Below are 12,310 nucleotides of genomic sequence, written 5' to 3'. Positions count from 1 at the left end.
CAATTGGAAATAAATGCAGGTGCAGACTGATCGATTTCAGATGAGGCCTCGTGATCTACTTTACACATTCTCGCTCTCGGGGCCTATAGTATATTTGCAATAGCTCTGGAGACTGCTGGAAGATTGGCCACGGATTTTCGACTTTAGATTGTACACACACCTCGTTTCTGACAGATCATGTTCTCTGATGATTTCCACCCACTCCTTGATGGTGGGAGAATGATAAGACTCCAAGTACTCCATCAGGTCAGACTTAAAGTTTGTGACAGATTCACCAGCAGAGTCAGGAGCACCTCTGGGCAACTTGGAAAATAATGGACTCAGCCATATTCTGAAAAATAATTAGAAACTTTCACTCACATGAACATTACAAAACATTAAAAATAATCTGGAAAAATACCTAAAATATCTGAGACATTTAGATTTAGCTGAGATGTACTTATGTTTTAAAATAATAATATACTATACAGGAGGAGTAAAACTTCATTCAATATTGCTTTCCAAGTCACAGTAAACTATAGAAATCAGACATATTGTTCTAAATAATGCTCCCACGAGAAAGTGAATAGTACAAAGGAAAAATTATAGCAGCATATGGACTAAACTAGAGGCGACATCACTGTGATCAATTCCTGCAAACTACTGGGCTCGATCACTATGAAATGATGGCTGGGATCTGTCAGAGTAAAGAGCTGGTGACAGATGACATGTCCAAACCTCTGCTAATCAGAAGGGAATTCATACCAGTACTTTTCCAAATCATGAGTCCCGCTGAATGTACTGGACAAGCTATCTGGCTAACCGTAGCCAGATACCTTGTCCTTTAAACAGTCTACTGAATATTGGCCTTGTAACTTATACAATGAACTTTTGACATTTGCAATATGTGGTTTCATGGACAACGTTTTATCCAGAATAACTCCTAAATTGCAGGCCTGTTTGATTGGGTTGATTTGATCCTTGTGTGAAAAGGCATAGGAAATGTGATATCTGGGTTCTTTAGAGTGGAAAGAATCAATTTCTGTTTTATCTAAATTTATTGTGAGAGATTTATAACATTTATTATTGCATTTGTTTAAATGTTATAAATCAATAAAAATTAAAAAAAGATTTATTGTGAGAGACCCATTGTTGTACAGTCAAAGATCAGGAATACTGATAAGAAAAAAACCCTGAATGTCATCAGCATATACCTCTTATAGTTTATGCCGAGACCAAATAATAGTTTAAAGAACGGAGTAACATATCTTGAAGAGTGTGCTGAGAGCGCAGATCCCTGCGGCACATCAGTTCAATTCAACGCTCACACAACCTGTATGCATAAGGTGTCTTATACAAAAGATTCTAATGCTTAGCTCAGTCCAGTCCACGGCCATGCACAAAACGTAGGTCAATCAAGCTACGGGTGATAGTTCAGGAAAAAGTTAACCCGACAGGAGTAATTGTCTTTCCAACATCTGCACTGCCTGGAAGGCGGCAGCATAGCTCTGGAAGCTCGTCACAACTTGTTTTTTTTATTTCTACACTATTCAAGAAGCCATCAATGTACAGAGCACATATGACTCAGTGGCTCAATTCCCCGTTAAAGCATGGGATAAATCCTGTATTTATACTGTTCAAAGCAGCAGGTAAAAGCAGTATAGATTTTCAAAATGACTAAATGTGCATTTTATGCTGAACCCATTAAGTCACCTTTTAGAAAAAATTGGTCCCATTATACAGATTTCAGTTATTCAACACACAAGCTGATAAATGCCGATTTTTCATAATCTCAGTAGGGGAACAATAAACATAGAAATCTGTTTGGAAATTTGATTTTTGCTGTACTGTTATCAAAACTAGACTTGACAGCAAGAATTCACTGCATTCAAACTGTGAAATCACAGGACTTCAAGAAAAACCCGATATTTAGTGAAAACAGCATAGAGCAATATGCATTTTTTTAAAATTTAAAACATTATTAGTTGCATTCCCAACCCTACAGGATGACCCAATGCAATTTATAGAATAAACACACACAATAAAATCATAAAATTAACTCAAAAACACAAAACAAAAACCGCATCAGCCTACCCAACTTCATACAACCCCAATACCTCAACCGACCAAAACCAGCCACCTACTGAAGGACCCAACAGGGTTTTCCACTCTCTCTCTTTTGTTTGTTATCTTTTTAGATTTACTGCCCATTAAGATAAGTGGAAATTTGCAAATAAATATTAGGTTTCTGTTTAGGGAATGATACATATAGAAACATAGAAATGACGGCAGAAGAAGACCAAACGGCCCATCCAGTCTGCCCAGCAAGCTTCACACATTTTTTCTCTCATACTTATCTGTTTCTTTAAGCTCTTGGTTCTATTTCCCTTCCTCCCCCACCATTAATGTAGAGAGCAGTGATGGAGCTGCATCCAAGTGAAATATCTAGCTTGATTAGTTAGGGGGTAGTAGGGGTAGTAACCGCCGCAATAAGCAAGCTACACCCATGCTTATTTGTTTTAACCCAGACTATGTTATCTTTGTTTGCTGACAATATTTTATTTACTCTGATCCAGAAATTTCGTTAGATGCTGTGGTTGGAGAACCGGGCAATTTTACTAAGGTTTCAGGGTTTAAAATGGAGACAAATCAGAAATTCTGAATGTGTCCCTTCCAGCCAACCTGGAATGCTCCCTGAAAAGTGAGCACTCATTTAGGTAGGCAGCACATAAAATCAAGTACCTAGGGATTAATACTGGTAAAGGGTTGAAAGACTTGTATTTGTTGAATTTTCTACCTTTATTGCATAAATTCAGGAAAGATTTAGAAAAATGGGAGTGCTCCTCCTTTTCATGGTTAGGAAGGATTGAGGTGATTAAAATTAATGTTTTGGTGATGTGCTTGCCAGGCTAGGTAGAATATATCATTTAAGCCATCTAACAGCCATATGCAATGACCAGCTGCCCAAATTTCAAAAAATATGGGAACAATACCTAACGGGGAAGAAGATTACCACCCAATAGGGGGTGGGGAGCAGTGTCAGTGAAGTAACAGATTATTCCAGAGACACCTATGTTGCTCCTCCACAATTTTATGAGATAAGAACCCCATGATTTGGAACCTTTTGTCATTGTATTCGCTATACCATGCTGTTTCTTACATTGCTGCACACTGCTTTATTGTGCACTGCTTATTGCTTTTCATGCTATGATGTCATGGAGCAAATGAGCTGATTTGTAGTTCGATTGTTGGGGGGGGGGGGGGGGAACGAACGGTTGCATTCAGAAATAAGTTTTGCGAACAGACGACAATGAGAACAAAACCGTTTGGTTGATATTCACCAGTTTAATAAGAGATCTTTTCATCACCGAGTGTTTGCAATACATTTAGCGCCTTAATATACATAGTGCATATCACACTATTGCATTTTCATTATATGTCATGTACATGCTCCTCGCTGATATGTCGACCAGTGGTTTTCACAATGTCAACATGTATTTTTACTTTGTTTGATGTACTGTGTTATGTATGCAATATGATATTGAGGAATGATAATGTTTTGTCATCTTTGATAGAAAGTTAATAAAATACCAAAATTACAAAAAAAAAAAAAAAATTAATGTTTTGCCTTCACTAGGCTGTTTCAAACTCAAATGCTATATTAAAGCTCTGCAGAAGAGGTTATTTGATTTTATTTGGAGAAGACATCCTCCAATAGTCCAAAGGAGTGTGGTGTACCAATTAAAGATTAATGGAACATAAGGTGCTGACGAGGGGGGCGGGTGGGGGGATGGCATGGGAAGGGATGACGGGTGGAGACGTTACGTTGAGATATCTAGATGTTATTATGTTGGTCTATCTATCTTTTGATTGTTGCATTGTGGATGGAGCGCTCGTTATTTACGTTCTCCATGTATAAAGAACGACCACTTATACACACAGTTTGATATTATTGTGTATAATTCTTGTTCATGTAATATTTGGTTGTATCTGAATAAAAAGCATTACAAACAACAAAAAAAAAAAGATTAATGGAGGACTCTGTACTATGAGGCTGCTCAATTACGAGCAGCTGTAGACTGTTTTAAAATGAATATGGGTTTCGATGGAGCAATCTTGTGTAGGGAATACGCCCCTCCAAGCATTACTGTGGCAAACTCAAGACACATGGCGCTCTTTAGGAGACTAGGCTCTGAGTACCCGCAACACACTTAATATATGGAGGCTATGGTGCAATAGGTTAGTGGTTAATAGAGTTTATTTCTACTACTCTGGTTTGTTTCATATGACATTTTCCCCATGTAAGTCTATAGGGGCATTTAAAGTGTGGAAGGGATGTGGGATCACATGTTTGGAGCACATAAGGGATCAGGGGGATCTTGACATTTTAAGTCTTGTGTCAGAGATACGGGCTTCCTCGGGAAGAATTTCTTACCTGCAAATTCATCATTTCTTGACAAGTAAGAACAGTGATTCTCAGATTTCATTGGGGAAGACTTCCTTAGAAGGCTTATGCATGAGTGCAAACAAAATTAGAGGCGTGATTTCTAGGATTTACGCAGCTTTGAATGTGGCTTCTGGAGATACTCCAGCCTATATAAAAGCGTGGGAGAGGGACTTAGGACAGGTGCTGTCCGAGGCAGAATGGCACATAATCTTTCTGAGGATGAGTAAGTCATCTATAGCTTCCTCTTTAACTGAAAACAATTACAAACTACTATTTAGATGGTAACTTACTACAGAGAAATTACATAGGATATATCTGGGAGTAGCTAATACTTGTTGGAGAGGTTGCTCTCAAGTGGGTTCTGTTTTCTATGTATGGTGGAAATGTGGGATAATCGCTACGTTTTTGAAGGCTATAGCCTTAATAACAGATATTATAAAGGAATCAAAACCCTTAGATCCGAAGAATGTTTTATTAAAGACATGGTTTAATGGAACACAGTCAACATGGATTTACCCAAGGGAAATCTTGCCTAACAAACCGGTAGATGTAGAGTATTTGGATTTTCAGAAGGTGTTTGACAAAGTCCCTCTTGAGAGGCCTCTAAGAAAATTGAAAAGTCATGGGATATGAGGCGATGTCCATTCGTGGATTACAAACTGGTTAAAAGACAGGAAACAGAGAGAGTAGGATTAAATGGTCAATTTTCTCAGTAGAAAAGAGTAAACAGTGGAGTGCCTCAGGGATCTGTACTTGGACCGGTGCTTTTCAATATATTTATAAAAATGATCTGGAAAGGAATACGACAACTGAGGTATCAAATTTGCGGATGATATTATTTAGAGTAGTTAAATTACAAGCGGATTGTGACATTACAGGAGGACCTTGCAAGACTGGAAATCCAAATGGCAGATGAAATTTAATGTGCCCAAGTGCAAGGTGTTGCATATAGGGAAAAATAACCCTTGCTGTAGTTACACGGTTAGGTTCCATATTAGGAGCTACCACCCAGGAAAAAGATCTAGGCATCATAGTGGATAATACTTTGAAATCGTCGGCTCAGTGTGCTGCAATAGTCAAAAAAGCAAACAGAATGTTAGGAATTATTAGCAAGGGAATGGTTTAAAAAAAACAAAACAACGGAAAATATCATAATGCCTCTGTATCGCTCCATGGTGAGACCGCACCTTGAATACTGTGTACAATTCTGGTCGCCGTATCTCAAAAAAGATATAGTTGCGATGGAGAAGGTACAGAGAAGAGAAACCAAGATAATAAAGGGGATGGAACAGCTTCCCTATGAGGAAAGGCTGAAGAGGGTTAGGGCATTTTAGCTTAGAGAAGAGATGGCTGAGGGGAGATATGTTAGAGGTCTTTAAAATCATGAGAGGTCTTGAATAAGTAGATGTGAACTGGTTATTTACACTTTCAGATAAGAGAAGGACTAGGGGGAACTCCATGAAGTTAGCAAGTAGCACATTTAAGACTAATCGGAGAAAATTCTCTCTCACTCAACACACAATTAAGCTCTGGAATTTGTTGCCAGAGGATGTGGTTAGTGCAGTTAGTGTAGCTGGGTTTAAAAAAATTTTGGATAAGTTCTTGGAGAAGTCCATTAACTACTATTAATCAAGCTGATTTAGGGAATAGCCTCTTATTACTAGCATTGGATCTATTAAATGTTTGGGTACTTGTAACCTGGATTGGTCACTCTTGGAAACAGGATGCTGGACTTTATGGACCCTCAGTCTGACCCAGAATGGCAATTTCTTATGTTCTTAACTCATACTGTTTGGGGATTCTATAGCACTCACATTCCCTGTGGGGAGGGTTTCTCGGTCATCGCTCAACAGCAACATTCAGTGATTGGACTTAAGTTCCACATTATCCAGGTTCTGGAAGGAGACACAGTTGGTAGCCACCAGCCAAGAACTGTTGCTGCAATGGCTGAGCAGAGTTGGCAAGGGGCTATATAAAAATAGGGGAAAAACTCCAGAAAGATGCAAATGGAGGCTCATGGTGCCGAGGCCCAATGGAAGCTGGTTCTGATTGAACTGGGAGCCCAAAAGGAGTAAGAGGCAACTGCCAAGCCAAAATATAAATAAAAGCGTTTCATTGTTTGGCTTTCATTGTCGCAATTGGAACTAGATAGAAATTTACAATCTAAGAGATTACTACATCTTTCTCGTCTGGTTCATATCCCTTTCAAGGTTATCCATAACTTGTGTGGCAGATCTAGTCCAGACACTAGTTCTGTAGGATTAACGAAGGTTTAATCCAGAACATTCCACCGAGATCCCCGTTTTTATCACTCCTAAACTAGTTTCCTTCGGTTAAACCACAATCTTGGCATACCTTCCCCTCCTATGATGGATCAGATGCAAACTTGCAAAGAGGTGACTGGTGAAATGTGTGACCAACGTTTCCCTTCTAATATTCAGGGAAGTAATATTTACCAGTGTGTGAGGTCAGTTAGCAGCTAACTTCATGGTTCTGGCAGTGGTATGCCCTGCTGTGTTTAGCTGCACATCCTCTATGGTGGTTATTCATTGGGAAAAAAAAAAAAGGAGTGCCAAACTATCATTGTTTTTTTTAGCCTTCACAGTTCTCATTTTCTGAGTGATAAGTTTCCTCTGGCTACAATGCCTTTGATCCAGATTGCTGTTTGACTTCTTGATATAGACATAGCTAGTTCTGTATTATTTTGTGGTCTCCCTGTGGAGTGCCTGCCTTTTTTCCCCTTTTTTTAAATTGTTTCCTTGAGCAGTATTTGGATCTCCTTTGTCTTTGAGGACTTGGGATGAACGCAGCATGCTTCAATTTCTTGTTAGTTAGTTTTTCTTATTTTATTTATTCATGTCCACGTTGTTTTTCTTTTGACGTTGATTCTTGGAAATTGTAATATGAAAACATATCTAAATAAAATATGAAGTGCCAAACATTTTAAAAGGTGTTCTACAGATTGTAAAAGAATGAAGTAGCACACACAGCTTTAGCAGACAAGAAACAAAAAAAGTAGATGAGAAGGGAACACATTATTTATTTATTTATTTAAAATAATTTATATACCGGAGGTTCCTGTATAATATACATATCACCCCGGTTCACAAAGAACAGTAACTATCGCTACAAATAGCGGTTTACATAGAACAGAATAAAAGACGTTTTACATTGAACAAAAACTAAGTAACAAGTTTTTACATTGAAGTCAGCATGTGTAAATTTCTGATTAACAAAGGAAGAAACAAAAATAGATCTGAATAACTCGTTGTGGGCTTGAAAAGACTTTTCTTCGTGTTCTTGGCTCTAGGGGAAAGCTTGTTTGAAAAGCCAAGTCTTAAGTTTCCCTTTAAATGTAGAGTGGCATGGTTCCAAACGAAGGTCTGGAGGGAGCGAGTTCCAAAGTGAAGGGCCCGCTGTGGATAATGCACGTTTCCTCAGAACGGATTTCGCAGGTTGTGTGATTAGTCTGTTCTGATAGGCGCTTCTGGTTGGTTTCACAGATGTGTGTAATTGAATTTGGAATGTTAGGTTGAGAGGTGCGATGTTGTGTAAGGCCTTATGTATCATCATTAGAGACTTGAACTGGATCCTGTAGTTAATTGGAAGCCAGTGGAGATGGTGGAGAATTGGGGTGATATGATCTCTCTTTTTGGCATTTGATAGAATTCTTGCAGAGGCGTTTAGGACCATCTGAAGTGGTTTGATGGTGCATGCTGGTAGGTCTAGGAGGAGAGAGTTACAGTAATCCAGCTTTGGGAGTATGATGGCTTGTAAAACCATGCGGAAGTCTCTGTATAGGAGGAGAGGTTTGAGTTTCTTTAATGTTTGAAGTTTAAAGAAACATTCTTTTGTTGTGTTGTTGACGAATTTGTTGAGACTGAGTCTGTTGTCTATGATGACTCCCAGGTCTCTAACTTGTTGCGTGGTGGAGAGCCCTGCGGTGACCGGATGTTGATTAGTGTTAGAATGTGAGGAAGGGGTATAGTTTTCAGGAGTTATAATGAGGATTTCAGTTTTGTTTTTGTTTAGAACCAAGTAGAGGCTGGTGAGTAGATTGTTGATAGCTGACAGACATTTATTCCAGAATGATATGGCTTTGTGTATGGAATCTTCTATAGGGATGAGGATTTGAATATCATCCGCGTATAGGTAATGTCTTAGCTTAAGGTTAGTGAGAAGTTGACAAAGTGGGAGTAGATAAATATTGAAAAGAGTCGGGGAGAGGGATGATCCTTGTGGTACCCCCCTTTTGGATTCGATGGTGATGGTGATGGTGATGGTGATGATGATGGTGATGATACATTAAAAAGTATCCTTGGCCTAGGCTGGTCTTTTAATCCCACTTCATGTTGATCTTGAGACAACAGAAAGCAGCACAAGCACATTAATATCAAGAATTACCTCCACTAACATCTGGTGGTAATAATCTAAATCTGCTGCACAGGCCCATAGCAAACCTCTACCTTCAAAAGGGAGCAGAGTAATCCTGCACCACCTTGTTTATCAAATCCACAAAGCAATTAGAAAAACAAAATTCAGTTTACCAATTTCCTTGGAGAAAAACCAAAACAAAAAATGGTAGCATCTTTCCACACTTAATACTTTCATAAGGATAATTACACACACACACATATATATATAACTCTGAGATATCTATATCTATCTATATCTCTCTCTCTCTCAGAGTGACAATCAGTCACATCTGTGAAGCGTTTGCAATCTTTGCTTAACCATACAGGGGTTAACAGACTGCTCAAGATCTCAAAATGAGAAGTGAAGAGAGTGTTAACTGAAGACATTTATACTCTACCAATATATAGACATCTTTTGGAACTTTGAATTAAAAAGAAGTGACTTGGAGGGTGAAGAATGCAAACAGATTGGGAGCCTTCTGGGGATAGGGAAATACTACAGTACCTGAATGTAATCCGCTTTGAAGTGCCTGGTGGAATAAGAAATCAAATCACACAAAAAAAAAAAAAAAAAAAAGACTAAGGACGTGCACATTCTCTGTTACCTGCTTCCCGGCACACGGGGGAGTTCCTCTTTGATTAGGCTCAGACATTCCCTTTGGTCATACAGTGGTACCCACAGCTGGCAGTATTAGAGAAAAACATTTACCTTCCTGCTGCCTACTCATAGGGTCAAAGTTTCCTCCACACCAGTACCAGAGAAGCTGGTTCTGTTGCCAACTTTCAAACCATTATGACAATAACAATGTCAGAATGTAATACAAACTTATGAGCTAGTTAGTGGTCCCTTCCACCTAACAAAAAATTAAATAAAATTTTTAAAAAAAGGTACTGGCAAGTTAAATAAATTATATGAGAAAAGGCAACCAAAAGCCAAAATGATATTCCAAGTTTATGAAAAACCTGCACATCCCTAGCGTAGTCTAATTTTTTCTGGAAAGAGCCAATTCAGCTAAGTCTATCTAGCACTAAAATGGGTAATAAAAAGCACAAAATTACTCTTCAGCAGAACAGGTGGGAAGGGCATAGGCATAATTCCCTTGAAAGAGTCATCATGTAGAGCAGTATACTCTGATAAAGGATGGGACGTTTCTTGATCATATCCTGCACCCAATGGCCCTCTGTTCATGCTGGAGGACACTACTACTAAACCACAACTGGTGGCTTTATAAAACAGCTGGGTATTCTCCCAAACCCCACTCTCTCAACACACACACAAAAAAAAAAAAAAAAGTTACCGGGTGATCTGCACTCTGCTATCGTTTCAAGAAACAGGATGAAAGAGAACATCTATGGGCCTGGAGAACAAAGAGCTGGGGATCGTTTTCGGCTGGTGTAACAAAAGATGGAAAACATTCTGTCCAACTCCTGCACGACAGTCACATCATCCAAGCATAACGAGGACAAAAAAACTTGCTTGGGTTACGTTGCTCTGCTTCCTCAGGCACTTCCTCGGGCTGCTTTCTTGACGCATTTGCCTGTTGTTCTCTCTCCAGCGATGTTGACATTAGAGACCTTACTCTCTTCCAAAGGAGGAAGCTAAGGCAGCCTTCCACAGCAAAAACATGTTTTCACTGGCACGGAAGAGTTTGCCTTTTATTTTCTTGCCCCTGCAGTAAGGGCTAATGTAGGGTCTGGGCAGAATGATCCAAAATAATAATTAATTATCTGCCAGTCCGCCACCTAAACACACTCGGGGGGGAGGGGAGTCTCATGCTGCTGTAACTATAGTAACCAAAGCCCCAGAAAGCACTTTTACTTTTAATAGATTCATCAAAGGAAAGCAGTCTTCTACGCTTCAAAGTCCATAATCCCTGCCGCCACAGACTCACAAAGGAGGAGTTCCTTCCCGCAGCAAGCAGCGTGGGAGGCTGCGAATTAAAGGAAATATTTCCACACTGCACCTACCAGGTCGCAATGTTGGATCCCGCCTGCCATTCATTTTTACAAAAATATTTATATTTAGGATTTCTGAGGTACAGAATACATCGCGGAGAGAGGACTAAGCAGCTGAGGCACTCGATGTCACCTGCTGAAAGCCAGTCATGGTTTGACCCTCCCAGGAGGGGGCACTCCACCTGCTGGGTGCGGCTTTCAGCCGACAAGTCTTCCCTCTCCTGCCCCCTCGGTTTATGTTGAAATCTGTTTATTAAAGATTTTAAAATATAAAATATATTCATGGCCTGGAAGCTGTGATTCTGAGACCACCAGGAATGTGTACTCCGTGTACATTAGCAACAATTTTTAGTAAGCCCCTCTCCATCAAACGGGACTGTTAATGTAACAACTGGCCCACTGGAAATTCAATAAGCATTTAAAATCGTACTTCCTTGCCTGTGTTAAAGAGAGTCAATGTAAAGCACCATATGTCCAATATTTTCTTTCCTTTAGCATCTCCAGAAGCCAAAGATGATGGACAGCATTCCTTCAAAGCAAGAAAGGCGGATCAGACTCTCCTCTCCAGTGATGCATAACAGTAGTCTTGGCAACCAGAAAAGCTTGCGAGACCTACAGATTCTGTATCGCTGTATGGTGATCACCTCAATTCAGGTACCCAAATAATGCAAGTTAAGGAGACAAGTCAAAGGTACAGAGAAAACCTTTTGAACATATTGGTATGTTTGTTTCCAAAAAGATCGGATAAGTGACCTAACATACCAGGCACCACCTTGCATTTTGTGCACAGGTCTGAATCAGTTCAACCAGCCAGGTATGCCTCTCTGTGATATATAAGCCAGAGACAGGATTCTGATTTGTCTCTCTCTCATTTGCATATTCTGTGTAATCTTTGTTATGTGTCCAAAAGATACAATAAAGGAAGAAAGAGGAAACTGAATGTGCAGTTCTCGAGTCTTCTTAGCCCACAAGCTTTCCAGAGAGAATGCATGAGCAAACAGGCGAAATGATTTATGGAAAGAGGATAAGACTCCCAGCATTATCCAAATCAAAGCAATCTTGAAATATCTCCCAATTTGTATCCAATAACACTTCTGATGGCAATGAATTAACAATGTTGGATTTGTAAATATCCAGAGACATCCACCGTCCAATCCCCGGTTTTTGCTGTAAAGAGCCTAAGGGTATCATTTCCCCTTATCATCGAAGGGGAGACATTTCACTCAGGGCCCAATCTGCAAAACATTTTTCCTATCAATACCTGGTCTGAAATTAAGATTTCCAGTTATAGGTAAAAAGGGGGATACGGTATAATTCAACTTTAGCTTGGAAGTGATCCAGTGCAAAGTCCTCCTAGCAGGGAAGATGAAAACATGCTTCAAGAAATCGGGCAATTGAGAGATTTCCGCATGGAGAACATAACAAATGTAGAGGGCTGATACATTTTTATTCAAAAAGGTAATCACAATAGAAAGAGGAACCCATGAGTCAATCCCCCATCTGCCTGAAATTG

The 12,310-nt window shown here is 39.5% G+C and overlaps 1 protein-coding gene across 2 annotated transcripts in view; it reads right to left on the bottom strand.

Moving 5' to 3' along the window:
* The window catches only part of TDP1 (tyrosyl-DNA phosphodiesterase 1), a 298,041-nt gene that overhangs the window by 232,418 nt on the left and 53,313 nt on the right, over positions 1–12,310 (bottom strand). The window contains exon 8 of one of the 2 annotated variants that reach the window (XM_029597773.1): positions 161–331. The exons of the other annotated variant lie outside the window; for it this stretch is intronic. Within the exon in view, the coding sequence (XP_029453633.1) occupies positions 161–331 (171 nt within the window). The remainder of the gene's footprint in view (positions 1–160; positions 332–12,310) is intronic. 2 annotated transcript variants of the gene reach the window in all.

The sequence above is a fragment of the Rhinatrema bivittatum genome, chromosome 4 (assembly GCF_901001135.1).
Source record: "Rhinatrema bivittatum chromosome 4, aRhiBiv1.1, whole genome shotgun sequence".
Classification (NCBI taxonomy): domain Eukaryota; kingdom Metazoa; phylum Chordata; class Amphibia; order Gymnophiona; family Rhinatrematidae; genus Rhinatrema; species Rhinatrema bivittatum.
This window is presented reverse-complemented; position numbering and strand designations above follow the sequence as displayed.